The 20,647-nt window shown below is 46.0% G+C and overlaps 1 protein-coding gene across 1 annotated transcript in view; it reads left to right on the top strand.

Moving 5' to 3' along the window:
* Positions 1–1,250: 1,250 nt before the first annotated feature.
* LRRC75A (leucine rich repeat containing 75A) overlaps positions 1,251–20,647 on the top strand; it is a 432,414-nt gene continuing 413,017 nt past the window's right edge. Inside the window, exon 1 of the mRNA XM_040423461.1 lies at positions 1,251–2,671. Coding sequence (XP_040279395.1) covers positions 2,399–2,671 — 273 coding nt within the window. The 5' untranslated portion in view covers positions 1,251–2,398. The remainder of the gene's footprint in view (positions 2,672–20,647) is intronic.

The raw sequence follows: 20,647 nt of genomic DNA, 5'->3' as shown, positions 1-20,647 counted from the left end.
GTTTTGCATAGGATCAGCAAAAACGCTTCCGTTATGATAACTAGGGTTGTCACGATACCTAAATTTTGATTTGATTTCGATACTATAAAAAAATATTGCAAGCAATACTCGATACCATTCGATACCACGTGAAAAAAATAAACATCAAAGAAGCCGCCTGCATTCCGCATTTTATGGAACGTCCGGCCCATAATAGAAGAGTCCTATTTAAATTTTTTGGGGGACAAGGTGACTAAAAAATGGTGAATCGCACATTTTTTTTTTTTTTCATGTTACAGCGTTCACCGCATAGGCAGTTTTTTTTAAAATATTTTAATAGTTTGCACTTTTTCGGGCTTTGCGATATGTATTTTTTATTGTTTATATATTTTATATGTAAAATTGGGAAAGGGCGAGATTTAAACTTTAAGTATTTTGGTGTTCTTTTAAACTTTTATTTTAATACCTTGTCTTATTAACCGATCGGAGCCCTGCGATTTCACTGCTGGGGCTCCAATCGGAAGCTGCCACTGCCGCCAATAAATATAATACTGGGGGGGTGGGGAGAAGCGCACTTCGCCCCCAATGGTTCTAATTTATAATACTGGGTTGGGGGGGGGGGGCGCACTGCACCACTAATGAATATAATTAACATATTAATTTATATATAGCCTGCGAACGCCGGCGGCGGTATCACATACCCGGCCTCTGACAGGGCGCTGCGATCCCCGTCAATTAACCCCTCAGGTGCAGCACCTGAGGGGTTAATTGCCACGGTTTGCAGGATCACCGTGCCCTGTTATTGAGGCTGGGTGCCGGGATGTGATAGCCCCGCTGGCACCTGCCGCCTACACTTGAATTAATATGTTAATTATTTTCATTGGTTGCGCAGTGCGCCCCCCAACCCCAGTATATTGAATTATAACCATTGGGGGTGCAGTGCGCTCCCCCCAACCCCCCCAGTATTATATTCATTGGTGGCAGTGGCAGCTTCCGATTGAAGCCCGAGCTGCCGCTTACACCTGAATTAATGTGTTAATTATCTTCATTGGTGGCGCAGTGGCCACAGCCCCTCCCCTCCACCTCAGTACTATGTTCCCATTGGAGGCAGCGGCAGCCGCGCACAGTGGGGAGGGAGAGAGAGATTGCCTCCTTCTCCACTGTGCTGCTGAAGAGAACATGGTGCTCGCTGAGAGTGGCGTGTGCCATGTTCTCTAACTGATACTAGGCTGCGCAGCAAGCAGGTGAAGTGGGTGCTTCTTCACCTGCTTGGACAGACCCCCACAGATGAAGATGCCCTGATGATGAGACAAATTGATTGGCTCATCTCTAGTATAACCCTTTTAAAGCTACCTCATGAATGCCATACATTGTTCTATGTTATCAACCATTTCAGGCTGACTGTTGGACAACAAGTCTTATAAATGTCCCACCTCCCCCCATGATCACCACATTACATCATCTGTCCAGTTCTGATAACCTCCAGCACAAGTGACAGACATATCTGTGAGTGACAGCAGCAGCTGTATTATAAGCTTGACACTAAGAGACAACTTAGACCTCCGCACAGGGGGCTCCCTGATCTCATCTGTTCCAGCAGTGATGGATCTACAGGGGCTTTTCCTGGCACATGCCCAGCAGACCTCTTCCTAGCATGAGAGTGGCCAGCTCCACACACAGGAAACGCCTTCTGCCTGACACAGCCTCTTCTTGTGTGTATGGGAAGCGATGCTGGTTACAGAGAAGCTCCTAGACACCCAAGTCCTACCTGCTGGCTCCTGGGCGTCAGCCACTGGGAAGCCCCCGCCCGCCCCGCTCCTGGTCGGGGGCTCCAAGTTGCTGCAGCCTCCTGGGTTCCTGAGACTTTAATCGGATTGCTTCCCAGTGCCAGGCAGTCTGTGCCGAGAGGCTGAGACTTTTGCGTGTCAAATGATGTGTCTGTTCTTCCCCCCTCCCCCTGTCATCACAAAGCCTTCTGCTGCTGCTCATCCTGGGGCTTCAGAAGGACGCGCAACAGTTTAGTGTGGAGCAGACCCTTGGACTTGGCTGGAGGAGGACACCTCTGACCTGCATGAGGTCCAGGAGATCGCCCTCTTGTAGTGTCCTCAGCTCTGGTTCCTGTTCTTCTGGATGTAAGGTAGAAAGTTCTGCAGCCTGGAAAGGTCTTGGGAGGGAGAAACAGTAGCTAAAAGGAGGAAGGGAGAGGGACTCCTGGCTGTGACTACTAGAAACAATGTTGCAATTTGGAATTTTCAGCGTAAACAACTGTGAGGACTACTGCTGGATCTTCATCTCCAGGGAAACCTTGTGATGCCATTGCTGGAGTGACTTGCTCAGTGGATCACTGACCTGTTGCACATTTGTCGGACCCCACCAGGATCGTTTCGGATGCCTTTCCTGAGAGATCAATTTTACCATCATGGGCACCAAGCAGACCAAGGTCTGCCAGGCTTCCAGTGCTGGAGGGGAAAGCCCTCAACAGCACCTCCCGGGATCCCGGAGGAGCACTCCTGCCAGGGAGAGAGGGGACTTCTGGTCTTTTGGGGTGAAGTCTGGGGATAAATTAGCCAAGAGTGGATCTTCAAATCAACCCCCTTATCACAGGAGGATCAAGATGATCCAAGACATGATGATGCTAGTCAAACAAGGGAGAAATGAGGAAGCCACTGAGCTGCTGAGACACCTGAGACAGGTGAGTGCCCAGGTCCTGAGACAATGAGCCACCAGGATCTAGACCTTCTTGGATTGTATTATATTATATGGTGATGGAACATACCATGCTTATTATGGGATTTATGGATAGATCACGATTAAAGTCGTTTTCTAAAATAGTTATAAAAAGTTAAGAGTTTAGACTAACCAGATTCAGGCGTTCAGAGCAAAACAGAAACTCGCTTTTTTGGGTGTCCACTCCAACACACTTGTAGGTGTTATGTGAAATCCATCCGTCCAATATTGAAGTAAGCACATCCCAGTGGAGAAACAACTTTTCCCATCATCTGCTTGGGATTCAAGGAGGCTGTTGAAGGTTTGAGCAAGACCTACTGTATGGAGAAGAAAATGGAATGAAAATACAGGCTGCCACCAAAATCAGCCACAATCAATGGTTACTTCCATTAGTCCCCAACAGCATATACACATAAACCAAAGATGGGGCAACAAGGGGGCAGAAATCAGAAGAAACTTAATTTATTATTTAAGGGAACCTGCAAAGTTGAACGTGATTGCCTTAGCCTCAGGCAGCATGTAACAGAGCAGGAGGAGCTGAGCAGATTAATTAATAGTTTTGGTATAGTATAAGTTAAAATAGCAAAAAATTGTATAACTTGCCATTTATTAATTGACATATTTGCTCTTTCTGGTCTTGAATGGGTTCTTCAGCTTGAAAATAATTTTGAAACCTTGTGTATCAGTCATTGTGATTGCATAATACCACATGTGATTGTCATACAAACCTTTAGCACGCGATTTGTGTTAATCACAAAGTATGCTTCATACTCCTATGCATATGCACATCTAACCCCAGAGGAATACATCTCACACCATCTTGTTAGTGGAACAATCGTGAATATATTTGCGAATTCCCCTTTACATAAGGGACAGAATTCTTATTATAATTTTCAAAAGGTGATGGCTGTACATAAATAATGATAAATAATAATAATAATTTTTATTATAGTCACTTGTGCTGTTTTTACTTTGTCTTTATATTATTACTAGTAGAAGGACCCGGCTTCGCATGGGTATATTTTATCTATTTCATTTAAAGAGGTTGTCCGGTCCCAAAAAAATTCTTTTTATGTGCTCCTAACACCCCTCACCAAGCATACATATGCCCCCAATACCTGTTTTTCATGTCTGGAAGACATCACATTATCCTGGCAGATCTGTTTACTTTCTCCCCTTCTTGTTTTGTTGAATACATAACTTTATTGACACACAAGCCTGGCTGCACTGCACAGAGATGAGTCCCCGGCTGGCCACGCCCCCCACTCTGCCTGCAGCAGCTTCACCCACTACACCTCCTGTCTATGTACTACACCCAGACATGAATCTACTTCTCGCCCAGGGTCTAAATCCCATCACTGATGGTCCACGGGCTCTTCCATCTCCATAGTGTAATAAACAGCTGGAATCGGCAAACACATCTGTATCTAATCCTAACATGTATGTGTGCCTGATACACAGCCTGTTGTGTGCGATACTGCCTGCTGAAGTGTGTATCTAATCCCATCTTCTATGATACAGCCAGCTGAGCTGTGTATCTAATTCCATTTTGTATCATACAACCTGCTGAGCTGTGTATCTAAACCTTTAGGCACACAACCGTATCCATTTTCCGATCCCCATTTTTTGCAGTCCCATTGAGTTCTATGAATTTGAGGACCTCATTTTGAGGACCAGAATAGGACATGTTCTATCTGTACTGGAACTGACATACAGATGTAGAAAACACACTGCTAGCGTCCCTGTGCTTTCCACATCCGTATGTCAGTTCTGCAAAATATAGAACATGTCTTATTCTGGTCCTCATAATGCAGATCTAAAACCCATAGAACTCAAGGGGACTGCAAAAAGAAATGTCAAAATCGCACACAGACAGCAACCATATTTAGTCTATCCGCGACTTGTAGACTTCAAAACGCATATGGTTCTGTGCATTAGCCTTATCACTTATACTGAGCACTTATGCTGAGTGACGTCCAAAGTGCCCCCATAACAGTGACATCCACAGTGCCCCCATAACAGTGACACCCACAGTGCCCCCATAACAGTGACATCCACAGTGCTCCCATAACAGTGACATCCACAGTGCTCCCATAACAGTGACACCCACAGTGCCCCCATAACAGTGACATCCACAGTGCTCCCATAACAGTGACATCCACAGTGCTCCCATAACAGTGACATCCACAGTGCTCCCATAACAGTGACATCCACAGTGCTCCCATAACAGTGACATCCACAGTGCTCCCATAACAGTGACATCCACAGTGCTCCCATAACAGTGACATCCACAGTGCTCCCATAACAGTGACATCCACAGTGCTCCCATAACAGTGACACCCACAGTGCCCCCATAACAGTGACACCCACAGTGCCCCCATAACAGTGACATCCACAGTGCTCCCATAACAGTGACATCCACAGTGCTCCCATAACAGTGACATCCACAGTGCTCCCACAACAGTGACCTCCACAGGGCCCCCATAACAGTGACCTCCACAGTGCTCCCACAACAGTGACCTCCACAGTGCTCCCATAACAGTGACATCCACAGTGCCCCCATAACAGTGACATCCACAGTGCCCACATAACAGTGACCTCCACAGTGCTCCCATAACAGTAACCTCCACAGTGTTCCCATAATAGTGACATCTACAGTGCCCCCATAACAGTGACATCCACAGTGCCCCCATAACAGTGACATCCACAGTGCCCCCATAACAGTAACCTCCACAGTGTTTCCATAACAGTGACATCCACAGTGCCCACATAACAGTAACCTCCACAGTGCCCACATAACAGTGACATGCACAGTGCTCCCATAACAGTAACCTCCACAGTGTTCCCATAATAGTGACATCCATAGTGCCCACATAACAGTTACCTCCACAGTGCTCCCATAACAGTGACCTCAACAGGGCCCCCATAACAGTGACATCCACAGTGTTCCCATAACAGTGACATCCACAGTGCCCACATAACAGTGACATCCACAGTGCCCACATAACAGTGACATCCACAGTGCTCCCATAACAGTAACCTCCACAGTGTTCCCATAATAGTGACATCCATAGTGCCCACATAACAGTGACCTCCACAGGGCTCCCATAACAGTGACCTCCACAGGGCTCCCATAACAGTGACATCCACAGTGTTCCCATAACAGTGACATCCACAGTGCCCACATAACAGTGACCTCCACAGGGCTCCCATAACAGTGACATCCACAGTGCCACCATAACAGTGACATCCACAGTGCCCCCATAACAGTAACCTCCACAGTGTTCCCATAACAGTGACATCCACAGTGCCCACATAACAGTGACATCCACAGGGCCCCCATAACAATGACATCCACAGTGCCCCCATAACAGTGACATCCACAGTGCCCCCATAACAATGACATCCACAGTGCCCCCATAACAGTGACATCCACAGTGCCCCCATAACAGTGACATCCACAGTACCCCCATAACAGTAACCTCCACAGTGTTTCCATAACAGTGACATCCACAGTGCCCACATAACAGTAACCTCCACAGTGCCCACATAACAGTGACATCCACAGTGCTCCCATAATAGTGACATCCACAGTGCCCCCATAACAGTGACATCCACAGTGCCCCCATAACAATGACATCCACAGTGCCCCCATAACAGTGACATCCACAGTGCCCCCATAACAATGACATCCACAGTGCCCCCATAACAGTAACCTCCACAGTGTTCCCATAATAGTGACATCCATAGTGCCCACATAACAGTTACCTCCACAGTGCTCCCATAACAGTGACCTCCACAGGGCCCCCATAACAGTGACATCCACAGTGTTCCCATAACAGTGACATCCACAGTGCCCACATAACAGTGACCTCCACAGTGCTCCCATAACAGTGACCTCCACAGGGCTCCCATAACAGTGACATCCACAGTGTTCCCATAACAGTGACATCCACAGTGCCCACATAACAGTGACCTCCACAGGGCTCCCATAACAGTGACCTCCACAGTGTTCCCATAACAGTGACATCCACAGGGCTCCCATAACAGTGACATCCACAGTGTTCCCATAACAGTGACATCCACAGTGCCCACATAACAGTGACCTCCACAGGGCTCCCATAACAGTGACCTCCACAGTGTTCCCATAACAGTGACATCCACAGTGCCCCCATAACAGTGACATCCACAGTGCCCACATAACAGTGACCTCCACAGTGCACCCATAACAGTGACCTCCACAGTGCACCCATAACAGTGACCTCCACAGTGCCCACATAACAGTGACATCCACAGTGCTCCCATAACAGTGACCTCCACAGTGCCCCCATAGCAGTGACATCCACAGTGCCCCCATAACAGTGACATCTAGAGTGTTTGGCAGAGCCCCCTGTATACTATGACATCTCCCTATCCCAGGGTACAGCAATATGATTTACAGAGGCCCTGGTGTCTAAAGGAGTCCAAAAGGTCGCTCTACCAATTTTGAGAAGACCAGGTTCATGAATTCATGCCTATGGACCTATTGATTTAAAGCGACCTCTTACATGTCCTCGCAAAATGCCAGTCAAAGCATTCCATGGGAAGAAACATCTCACAATTCTATCTATGGTTGGACTACAGGTAACAGCATGCCATAACAGGCAAGTGACCAATTCAGCTCTACTACATCTGTTCACTGCTCACTACTGTGAACCCTCTGAGCCATTCAAGGAGAGAGGGTTCAATTCCTCTTGTGATTTAGTGGGCACGCAGTAGTTGAGCATGATGGTCTAGTCTGGAGGGCGCCTGTTTGTGGCATGCCCACTATTGATATAAGTATCGGATTGGCGGTAGGTGTGTACTAGATGGAATGCATATTGTGTCGTCTTTTTCCTCCCTGTAAATGCACATTGCCTTTCACTGTGTGTACTGAGCTTGCGGCTCTTCACAGTATGAAGTCAGAGCTTGTGCTCTGGGCCAATCAGATCAGTCCTTCAGTCCTATTTGCACGGAGTGTGTAAGGACAGGGACACACTAAAAGCTGAATACATAGAAAGAGAGATTAGAGAGAGAGGAGCCGGAGGAGATAACGGCGCATGCACAGTGCATGTTAGTACAGAGCCGGAGCAGAGATACCGGCGCATGCGCACTGTAATTGTGCGTACTGCGCCTGCGTTGGAGGAAGAAGATGGAGGCCGGCGCTTCCACTTGCAGGAGGCGGTGACGTCATTAGTGACGATCCGTCTCCTGCTCAAGGCAGGAAGAGAAGAGAGGAAGATTAAAAGACGGACTTCGCTCGGAAGCACAGAAAAGCCATCTGGAGGGACCACGTGACCGGGAGGCAGATCTCAAGAACGGCTGCACTGTGGAAGGTAAGTATATGAGCAATAATCTTTCCTCCACAGGTTAGTTTTTTTTTAGATAAAAAAAGGTTAAGCCCGGAGAACCCCTTTAATGTTTGTGTGTGTCGTTAAAAGATATCAACAGTATCCACTATAACAGGGACATCTACAGTACCCCGCCCCTTTAACAGTGACCTGCACAGCGGCCTGCCCCTTTAACAGTAACATCCACAGCGCCCTCCCCTTTAACAGTGACCTCCACAGCGGCCGCCCCTTTATTAGTGACCTCCACAGTACCCTGTCTCATTAACAGCGATTTCCACAATAACCCCCCTCTTAATAGTGACCTCTACAGAGCTCTGTTCCCTTAGAATGTGACCTCCACAACACCCCACCCCCTTAACAGTGACGTCTACAGCACCCAACCCCTAAACACTGACCTCTATAGCGGACCGTCCACTTAACTGTGACCTCCACAGCAGCCTGCCCCTAGGGTGGCTAGAGGTCCGGTTTTAAGCCGGACATTCCAGCTTTCAGACTCCCTGTCCTCCGTTCGGCGCAGGGCCTGGACGGACACAGGGATGTTCTTTTGAATAGCTCACTCTCAGACAGCAGCACTGTGCTGTCTGAGTGTGATCTACAGGGAGAAAGTCACCCTCCCTCCCCTGCAGCTGATAGAAGTTGATTTTTACCGACTGCAGAGAGGGAGGGGGCGTGGCATAACCAGATCAGGGGCATAGCCTAGCGGGACCTGGGGGCGGGGTTTTTAAGTCTGTCTTTTGAGAGTGGTCTGAATGGCCACCCTACCTGTCCCTGAACTGTGACCTTTACAGCACTCCGCTCCCTTAACAGTCTCATCCACAGCTCCCTGCCCCTTTAAAGCTGACCTGCAGCAGTGAAGAAAAATGGCTGGGTTGTTATGGAAACCTGGTGTAAAACTGTGTGTATGTGGAGACAAAGGACCTGCGAGCTTCTATTGGCTGATAAGGGACATGTGACTGTGTGTATGGCAGTTGGGATATGAAGAGAAAAACCTGTAGGTGTCTATTGGCTAATGTAGGTCATGTGGCCAGGATTCTATTGGCTAATGCATTTTTTGGGACTATCTCAGGAACGGTACGTGCTAGAGAGCTGAGACACAGTCTAAAACCTTCCTGGACACCTGATGTACCTTCCTGTGTGCCAAATTTCATAATTGTAAATGCGACAGTGCGGATTCCTTTAGCGGACATACATACACAGATACATACACTCAGCTTTATATATTAGACTTATTTTCAGTTTTTACATAATTCATGTATTTTTTGTTTTTCCCGAGAGGAACACCAGGTCGCTACCTCTTGAGGAGGGTAGGCACATGAGGCAGCTGGTCCAGGTGGACCAGAAGGTACCTGAGATAGGTACCAGAAGTGCAGGACCGAAGGATGAGACAGAGGTTTAGTCAGACAGGCAAAAGATGAGGGCAGGCCGCACAGGTACAGGTCAGGCAATCCGGATCGGCAACAGGGGAGTCAATGCAAGCAGGCAGGGCTCTAACAGGTAGCAGAGTCCAGGAATACAGATATGAATCCTGAACACAGGCGGAAATCAGGAACCTTAGCAGGACACAAGGACCTTGACACTGAGGCATCTGGGAAGTTGCTGAGCCACTTTTATATAAGATATATGCAGGAGGGCTAATATTGGTCAGCGAGGTCACATGACCTAACCCATAAAGCCCAGGAAGTGACGCGCGCCGGCCCTTAACCCCTTTAGGACACAGCCATATTTCACCTTAAGGACCAGGCCATTTTTTGCAAATCTGACCAGTGTCATTTTAATAGTGATAGCTTTAAAACGCTTTTACTTATCCCGGCCGTTCTGCGAATGTTTTTTCATCACATATTGCACTTCATGACACTGGTAAAATGAAGTAAAAAAAATAAATCTTTTTTATTTATAAAAAAAATACTAAATTTACCAAAAATTTGGAAAAAATAGCAAATTTCCAAGTTTCAATTTCTCTACTCCTATAATACATAGTAATACCTCCAAAAATAGTTATTGCTTTACATTTCCCATATGTCTACTTCATGTTTGGATCATTTTGGGAATGACATTTTAGTTTTTGGGGACGTTACCAGGTTTAGAAGTTTAGAAGCAAATCTTGAAATTTTTCAGAAATTTTCAAAAACCCAATTTTTAGAGACCAGTTCAGGTCTGAAGTCACTTTGTGAGGGTTACATAATAAAAACCACCCAAAAATTACCCTATTCTAGAAACTAGACCCCTCAAGGTATTCAAAACTGATTTTACAAACGTCGTTAACCTTTAGGTGTTCCACAAGAGTTAATGGAAAATGGAAATAAAATTTCAGAATTTCGATATTTTTTGCCAAAATTTCCTTTTTAATCCATTTTTTCCATTAACAAAGCAAGGGTTAACAGCTGATAAAAAATGCTATATTTATTGCCCCGATTCTGTAGTTTGCAGAAACACCCCATATGTGGTCGTAAACTACTGTACGGGCACACGGTAGGGCGTAGAGGGAAAGGAATGCCGTATGGTTTTTGGAAGGCAGATTTTGCTGGACTGGTTTATTTACACCATGTCCCATTTGAAGCCCCCCTGATGCACCCCTAAAGTAGAAACTCCATAAAATGACTCCATCTAAGAAACTAAACCCCTCAAGGTATTGAAAGCTGATTTTACAAACTTTGTTAACCCTTTAGGTGTTGCACAAGAGTTCTTGGCAAATGGAGATGAAAAATTTGCCCAAAAATTTAAATTCTCAAATTTCATTTTAATCCTTTTTTTCCAGTAAGAAATCAAGGTTTAACAGCCAAACAAAATGCTATATTTACTGCCCCGATTCTGTCGTTTGCAGAAACACCCCATATGTGGCCGTAAACTACTGTACGGGCACACAGTAGGGCGTAGAGGGAAAGGTGCGCCGTGTAGTTTTTGGAAGGCAGATTTTGCTGGACTGGTTTTTTTGACACCATGTCCCATTTGAAGCCCCCCTGACGCACCCCTAGAGTAGAAACTCCATAAAAGTGACCCAATTTTGGAAACTATGGGATAAGGTGGCAGTTTTGTCGGGACTATTTTTAGGGTAAATATGATTTTTGGTTAATCTATATTACATTTTTGTGAGGCAAGGTTACCAAAAATAGAAATTCTGAAATTTCATCTCCATTTGCCATAAACTATTGAGGAACACCTAAAGGGCTAATAAAGTTTGTAAAATCAGTTTTGAATACCTTGAGGGGTGTAGTTTCTTAAATGGGGTCGCTTTTATGGAGTTTCTACTCGAGGGGTGCATCAGGGGGGCTTCAAATGGGACATGGTGCCAAAAAAAAAAGGCTATCAGAATCTGCTATCCAAAAACCATACTGCTTTCCTTTCCTTCTTCGCCCTGCCGTTTGGTCATACAACAGTTTACGACCACATATAGGGTGTTTCTGTAAACTGCAGAATCAGGGTAATAAATATAAAGTTTTGTTTGGCTGTTAACCCTTGCTTTGTTACTGGAAAAAAACGGATTAAAATGGAAAATTTGCCCAAAAATAGCTTTTTTGTCACGGATGGTGTACAGGAAACAAGATGATACAAATAACAAATGATGACTCACTGGATCCACAACTAAGGAACATAAAGGGAGACCCCTGCAATCGACCTGCCGCTCTCCCTTAATGCTCAGCCTATGCGACCACTCTAAAGGTGAATAGGCGCATATCCACGTACCTCGGCTATCTTAACCTGAAGGCCCTACAATAGTGAGGGGACACGACCACCGGCTCCCTACACAGACACGGAGGGAGTCAGGGTCACCTGGATCCAGACAACAGAAAATCATAAATACACTGCGTGCAGAATTATTAGGCAAATGAGTATTTTGACCACATCATCCTCTTTATGCATGTTGTCTTACTCCAAGCTGTATAGGCTCGAAAGCCTACTACCAATTAAGCATATTAGGTGATGTGCATCTCTGTAATGAGAAGGGGTGTGGTCTAATGACATCAACACCCTATATCAGGTGTGCATAATTATTAGGCAACTTCCTTTCCTTTGGCAAAATGGGTCAAAAGAAGGACTTGACAGGCTCAGAAAAGTCAAAAATAGTGAGATATCTTGCAGAGGGATGCAGCACTCTTAAAATTGCAAAGCTTCTGAAGCGTTATCATCGAACAATCAAGCATTTCATTCAAAATAGTCAACAGGGTCGCAAGAAGCGTGTGGAAAAACAAAGGCGCAAAATAACTGCCCATGAACTGAGAAAAGTCAAGCGTGCAGCTGCCAAGATGCCACTTGCCACCAGTTTGGCCATATTTCAGAGCTGCAACATCACTGGAGTGCCCAAAAGCACAAGGTGTGCAATACTCAGAGACATGGCCAAGGTAAGAAAGGCTGAAAGACAACCACCACTGAACAAGACACACAAGCTGAAACGTCAAGACTGGGCCAAGAAATATTTCAAGACTGATTTTTCTAAGGTTTTATGGACTGATGAAATGAGAGTGAGTCTTGATGGGCCAGATGGATGGGCCCGTGGCTGGATTGGTAAAGGGCAGAGAGCTCCAGTCCGACTCAGACGCCAGCAAGGTGGAGGTGGAGTACTGGTTTGGGCTGGTATCATCAAAGATGAGCTTGTGGGGCCTTTTCGGGTTGAGGATGGAGTCAAGCTCAACTCCCAGTCCTACTGCCAGTTTCTGGAAGACACCTTCTTCAAGCAGTGGTACAGGAAGAAGTCTGCATCCTTCAAGAAAAACATGATTTTCATGCAGGACAATGCTCCATCACACGCGTCCAAGTACTCCACAGCGTGGCTGGCAAGAAAGGGTATAAAAGAAGAAAATCTAATGACATGGCCTCCTTGTTCACCTGATCTGAACCCCATTGAGAACCTGTGGTCCATCATCAAATGTGAGATTTACAAGGAGGGAAAACAGTACACCTCTCTGAACAGTGTCTAGGAGGCTGTGGTTGCTGCTGCACGCAATGTTGATGGTGAACAGATCAAAACACTTACAGAATCCATGGATGGCAGGCTTTTGAGTGTCCTTGCAAAGAAAGGTGGCTATATTGGTCACTGATTTGTTTTTGTTTTGTTTTTGAATGTCAGAAATGTATATTTGTGAATGTTGAGATGTTATATTGGTTTCACTGGTAAAAATAAATAATTGAAATGGGTATATATTTGTTTTTTGTTAAGTTGCCTAATAATTATGCACAGTAATAGTCACCTGCACACACAGATATCCCCTAAAATAGCTAAAACTAAAAACAAACTAAAAACTACTTCCAAAAATATTCAGCTTTGATATTAATGAGTTTTTTGGGTTCATTGAGAACATGGTTGTTGTTCAATAATAAAATTTATCCTCAAAAATACAACTTGCCTAATAATTCTGCACTCCCTGTACAAAACAGCACTTATCTGAAGACGACTGTGAACTGAGAACTGGGAGCTGGGAGCTGAAGTCAGCATGCACACTCATTCCAGGAAGTAGTATCAGCCACACCCAACTACCTTATGGGGGAGAATATAAAGGGAGGTAATGAGTCTGACTGCATGACAGCTGAGATAGCCTAACGAGGTGAGGAACAGAAACCAAAACAAAGAAACTCAAGGGGGAGGATCTGAACGGCTCCTGTCAGAGCCTCTCAGCTGTCTGCTTGTGACAGTACCCCTCCCTCTAGGAGTGGACTCCGGACACTCAGGGCCCACCTTCTCAGGATGGGACCTATGGAAAGCCCTGATGAGGCGAGAGGCCTTAATGTCCGTCACTGGGAGCCACATCCTCTCCTCAGGACCATAACCCTCCCAATGAACGAGGTACTGGAGGGAACCGCGGACAAGACGAGAATCCACCATCCTAGAGACCTGAAATTCAAGATTCCCATCAACCATAATCGGAGGAGGAGGCAAAGGAGAAGGTACAATAGGTTGAACATAAGGTTTCAATAAGGACTTATGGAAAACATTATGGATCTTCCAAGTCTGAGGAAGATCAAGACGGTAGGCAACAGGATTGATGACAGACAGGATCTTGTAAGGCCCAATAAACCTAGGACCCAACTTCCAGGAGGGAACCTTCAATTTGATATTCTTGGTAGACAGCCACACCAAATCACCAACATTCAGGTCCGGACCAGGCATACGTCTCTTATCCGCCACACGCTTATATCTCTCACTCATATTCTTTAGATTATCCTGAATATTTTGCCAAATAGATGACAAAGACGAGGAGAATCTGTCCTCATCAGGCAAACCAGAAGAGCCCTCTCCAGAGAAAGTCCCAAACTGCGGATGAAACCCATATGCACCAAAAAATGGTGACTTATCAGAGGACTCCTGACGACGGTTATTTAAAGCAAACTCAGCAAGGGACAAAAACGAACACCAATCCTCCTGATTCTCCGCCACAAAACAGCGCAGATATGTCTCCAGATTCTGATTGACACGCTCTGTCTGGCCATTCGACTGCGGATGGAAAGCAGAAGAGAATGACAAGCGAACCCCCAAGCGAGAACAGAAAGCCTTCCAGAATCTGGAAACAAACTGCGTGCCCCTATCAGAGACTATGTCAGAAGGAATCCCATGCAATTTGACAATGTGGTCAACAAATGCCTGCGCCAGCGTCTTAGCATTGGGCAAACCTGGAAAAGGGATAAAGTGCACCATTTTGCTAAAACGGTCCACCACCACCAGAATCACAGACTTCCCCGAGGAACGAGGCAAGTCCGTTATGAAGTCCATGGACAGATGTGTCCAAGGACGGGAAGGAATGGGCAAAGGAAGGAGAGGACCTGATGGCCGTGAGTGAGGGACCTTGGCACGAGCGCAAGTCTCGCAAGCTGCCACAAAACCCTCAACTGACTTACGAAGCGCAGGCCACCAGAATCTCCGAGCAATGAGATCCAGTGTGGCTCTTGTCCCCGGGTGCCCAGCAAGGACCGTATCATGGTGTTCTTTAAAAATCTTGTGTCTCAAAGCGAGAGGCACAAACAACCTCCCAGGAGGACAAAGATCAGGAGCTTCTGACTGGGCTGCCTGCACCTCTGCCTCCAATTCAGGAAAGAGAGCAGAGACCACCACACCTTCAGCTAAAATGGGACCCGGGTCTTCAAAATTCCCACCTCCCGGGAAACAACGTGACAGGGCATCTGCCTTCACATTCTTAACCCCAGGGCGGAACGTAACAACAAAATTAAACCTTGAAAAGAACAAAGACCATCTGGCCTGTCTCGGGTTCAGACGCTTGGCTGACTCCAAGTAGGCCAGATTTTTATGGTCAGTAAACACGGTAATAGGGTGTCTGGCTCCCTCTAGCCAATGGCGCCATTCCTCAAAAGCCAACAATTCCCTATCTCCCACATCATAATTTCTCTCTGCGGAGGAGAGCTTCTTTGAGAAAAAGGCACACGGTTGCCATTTGGCAGGAGAGGAACCCTGAGACAAGACCGCCCCCACCCCCACCTCAGAAGCATCAACCTCAACTATGAAGGGTAAGGAAACATCAGGTTGTACTAGGATGGGAGCGGAAGCAAAACTCTCCTTGATATCAGAAAAGGCCTTACGCGCCTCTACCGACCAGGAAGAAAAATCTACCCCCTTTCTGGTCATATCCGTGAGTGGTTTAACAACAGAGGAATAATTCAAAATAAATTTCCTGTAATAATTAGCAAAGCCCAAAAAACGCATCAGCGCCTTCTGATTCTCAGGAAGCTCCCACTCAAGCACAGCGCGGACCTTCTCGGGGTCCATGCGAAAACCAGAAGCGGAGACAAGAAACCCCAGAAATTGGATCTCTGGAACCGCAAACACACATTTTTCCAGTTTCGCGTATAATTTATTCTCCCGCAGGATGAGTAAGACCTGACATAAGTGTTCCTTATGAGTTTTGAAATCAGGAGAAAAAATCAAAATGTCATCCAAATACACTAATACAAATTTTCCCATTAAATGATAAAAAATGCTGTTAACGAAATGCTGAAAAACGGCTGGGGCATTCATCAAACCAAAAGGCATAACTAAATTCTCAAAATGGCCCTCAGGGGTATTGAAAGCCGTCTTCCATTCGTCTCCTTCTCTGACCCTAACCAGGTTGTATGCCCCTCTTAGGTCTAATTTGGAAAAGACTTTAGCCCCAACAACCTGGTTAAACAAATCTGGGATTAAAGGAAGCGGATACGGATCACGAATAGTGATACTGTTCAGCTCCCTGAAATCCAGACAAGGTCTTAAAGAACCATCTTTTTTCTTAAGAAAAAACCAGCGGCAACAGGTGACTTTGAGGGTCGTATGTGTCCTTTTCTCAGACTCTCAGAGATATAAGCACGCATCGCGACCCTCTCAGGTTGGGAAAGATTGTATAAACGAGATTTAGGCAGCTTGGCACCTGGGATGAGATCAATAGGGCAATCATACTCCCTGTGCGGAGGCAAATCCTGAACTCCACTCTCAGAGAAAACATCCAAAAATTCAGAGAGGAAAGGTGGTACAGTTTTAGTAGAAACCTCAGAAATAGATGTTATGAGGCAATTCTCTCTGCAAAAGTCACTCCAACCATTTATTTGCCTCGCTGGCCAATCAATGGTGGGGTTATGTTTAGAGAGCCAGGGTAGCCCCAACACTAGAGGAGTAGGCAAACCGCTAAGGACGAAACATGACACATCCTCAACATGAGTATCATTCACAATTAAACGGATATTGTGAACTATGCCCTTTAATGATTTCTGAGAAAGTGGAGCTGAATCAATAGAAAAAACAGGAATATTTTTTCGCAAAGTGCAAACCTGGAAACCATGAGTTATTGCAAATTGGTTATCAATGAGGTTGACAGCTGCTCCACTATCCACAAAAATCTCACAAAAAATGCTCTTGCTCTCTAGCGCCACCCTAGCAGGCAGGACAAAACGGGAACTACAAGCAAAAGACAATTCTTCAATTTCCGCCTCAACCCTGCCAATAGTAACAGACGGAATATTCTTAAAAGATCTCCTCCTTTTTGTCTCTTTATTACTCCCAGAAAACTGCCTGAATCTCCTAGAGGGACAAACATTTGCCAGATGATTTATACCTCCACAACAAAAGCAAACCCTCCCCTGCGGGCTGAATCCTCTATTGTCAGAGGCAATCAACCCCAGCTGCATGGGCTCCTGCTCAGAAGGGGCTGACAGCGACTGAGACCCCTGTGCACAGAATGACACCGGTGCACTGTCCCGGGACTGAGCATGACAAGAAGGAGAAATCTCTCCTCTTTCTCTAAGACGCCTGTCAATACGAACAGCCTGAGACATAGCAGAATTCAAGGAGGTAGGTCTTTCATGAAAGGCAAATGCATCTTTCAATCCCTCAGAAAGACCATAGCAAAATTGACTTCGGAGTGCAGCATCATTCCAACCCGTATCTGCTGCCCATCTCCGAAATTCTGAGCAGTATATCTCTGCGGATTGTTTACCCTGGCATAACAGACGTAGTCTAGACTCAGCCAGAGCAATACGATCCGGATCATCATATATCTGACCCAGGGCTAAAAAGAATTCATCCACTGAACGGAGGGGTTGTGCCCCCTCCGGCAGGGAAAAGGCCCAGGACTGAGCATTACCCCTGAGCAGCGATATAATGATCCCCACCCTCCGTTCTTCATCACCGGAAGAATGGGGAAGAAGGCGAAAATGGAGTTTGCAAGCCTCTCTAAAACGTACAAAATTCTCACTACCCCCGAAAAACGTATCCGGGAGCGAATTCTTAGGCTCAGCACAAACTCCATGAATGCAAGCTGAACCGGTCACTTGAAACTGAGAAAAAGTCTTACGGAGATCAGCTACCTCCAATGAAAGACCCTGGAAGCGTTCAGCCAAAAGTGAAACCGGATCCATGCTTGAGACGGTTTTGGTGGCTGATAATGTCACGGATGGTGTACAGGAAACAAGATGATACAAATAACAAATGATGACTCACTGGATCCACAACTAAGGAACATAAAGGGAGACCCCTGCAATCGACCTGCCGCTCTCCCTTAATGCTCAGCCTATGCGACCACTCTAAAGGTGAATGGGCGCATATCCACGTACCTCGGCTATCTTAACCTGAAGGCCCTACAATAGTGAGGGGACACGACCACCGGCTCCCTACACAGACACGGAGGGAGTCAGGGTCACCTGGATCCAGACAACAGAAAATCATAAATACAAAACAGCACTTATCTGAAGACGACTGTGAACTGAGAACTGGGAGCTGGGAGCTGAAGTCAGCATGCACACTCATTCCAGGAAGTAGTATCAGCCACACCCAACTACCTTATGGGGGAGAATATAAAGGGAGGTAATGAGTCTGACTGCATGACAGCTGAGATAGCCTAACGAGGTGAGGAACAGAAACCAAAACAAAGAAACTCAAGGGGGAGGATCTGAACGGCTCCTGTCAGAGCCTCTCAGCTGTCTGCTTGTGACATTTTTATGGCACCGTTTTTATAAAAAAAATTTGACCGTGTTCATCTGAGGGGTTAGGGGGGGTATTTTTATAGAGCAGATTCTTACGGATGCGGCGATACCAAATATGTCTACTTTTTTTAATTGATTTATGTTTTACACTATATTATCTTTTTATAAACAAAAAAAAACATTTTAGTATCTCCATAGTCTAAGAGTCATTTTTTTATTTTTATTTTTGCCGATTATCTTAGGTAGGGGCTCATTTTTTGCGGGATGAGAGGACGGTTTTATTGGCACTATTTTGGGGGGCATATGACTTTTTGATCGCTTGCTATTCCAATTTTTGTGATGTAAGGTGACAAAAAAATAAACATTTTTGCACAGTTTTTTTTTTTCTTTACCGTGTTCATCTGAGAGGTTAGGTCATGGGGTATTTTTATAGAGCAGATTCTTACGGACGTGGCGATACCTAATATGTCTACTTAAAAAAAAAAATATGAGCCTTGGGGGCTCCTCATCATCGCTAGATGACAACAGGAAAGTGGGATCATCCTCATCCTCACTGGGACTCTCAGAGTCGGAGGCAAGCTGGGCGTATGCCTCCTCGGCCGAGAACATCAGGCGGGCCATAGGGGAGTGTGTGTCTGCGTGTGTGTGTGCGTGTAAATCTTTATTCAGTGTGCGTGTGTGTGGGGGCACGGGTGTTCGTGAACTTAGCCTAAATCTAACAGACAAAAAAAAAAAAAGACTAACTAAACAAAGGGCAAAAAAATGAGAAAAAATAAATAAAAAAATTCAAAATCGCTGATCGACCGTCCGAAGTTGATCAGCGGTCACGGTTTTCGCGCCAAAAAAGTGTCACTAGCCTTTTCCTAAATACCTGGGGGTGCTGGGGCACAGATGGGGTGCTGGATCCTGAGCTCTGAACAGATGGGGTGCTGTCTCTGATGATCGATGCTGCGATAATTTGAACCTCCCGCCCGCCGAACCGACCAATGAGAGGCGATCCTGAGAGGTGATGTCACATCACCTCTCAGGATCGCAGGATGGTGATTGGTGGTGTATTATCACACCACCGATCACTATCCTGTTCCGGATTATTGGGTCCCCAGAGACCCGAATAACCCGGAAACGCAGCAAACCGCAGGTCTGAATTGACATGCGGTTTGCTGCGATCGCCTACACAGGGGGGGTCACAGGACCCCCCGGCACATTGTCCTCAGGTGCCTGCTCCCCAGCGGCGGTGATCGGAAATACATAGGACGCACCGGTACGTCCTGTGTCCTTAAGGATCGGGACATCAGGGCGTACCGGTACGCCCTATGTCCTAAGCAGGTTAAGGAAGTGCTGCATATAACAAGCAGCAAGCATGCTGTTGCCAGGGCTGAGAGGAAACTATGGAGCTGATCCCAGAACAACAGTACCTACACAGACAGAGCCCAGGACTTCAGTGGTCAATGGGAAGCACTGGCCGCAGATCACTGCTGAACACAGCGCCCGGGACCGCTGTGGTAAGGAGGAGAACAGCGGCGCACAGCAGTCGCTGTTACATTTATATTATTATTTTCCGTTTTTATATTATTTATTTTCAGTTTTTTTTTTAATTATTTTTTGTTTTTATATTATTATTATTATTATTATTATTTGCTTGTATATCCTCTTTCATGTGAGCAAAAAGGACTGGTGTTTATATTATTTTTTTGTTTTTATATTATTATTAGTATTTGCTTAGTTATCCTATTCCATGTGAGCACAAATGACTGCTGTTGTTCTTGTTTACTGAGATGTGTCTTAATAAAATGAGTGTTACTAGGTAACATGAAGCTGTCTATTTTACATCACTAGATTACAGGACATATGTATTAAACGGGTTGTCCGGATTTCAGATCTGAACCCGGACATACCCATATTTTCACCCAGGCAGCCCCTCTGATGTTAGCATCGGATCATGTCATGCTCCGACGCGCTCCCTTGCCCTGCGGCAGGGCTAGATTGTGCAGGGCAAGGGCTTTTTTATTTACAATAATACACTGCTAGGCGGAAGCTTCCACCCAGCATGTATTTGGTGACGTCACTGGCTCTGATGGGCCGGCTTTAGCGCTGCCCTAGCCGTTTTATAGGCTAGGGCAGCTCTAAGCCCGCCCATCAGTGCCGGTGACGTCACCGAATACACTGCTGGGCGGAAGCCTCTG

The sequence above is a fragment of the Bufo bufo genome, chromosome 3 (genome assembly GCF_905171765.1).
Source record: "Bufo bufo chromosome 3, aBufBuf1.1, whole genome shotgun sequence".
NCBI lineage: Eukaryota > Metazoa > Chordata > Amphibia > Anura > Bufonidae > Bufo > Bufo bufo.
This window is presented reverse-complemented; position numbering and strand designations above follow the sequence as displayed.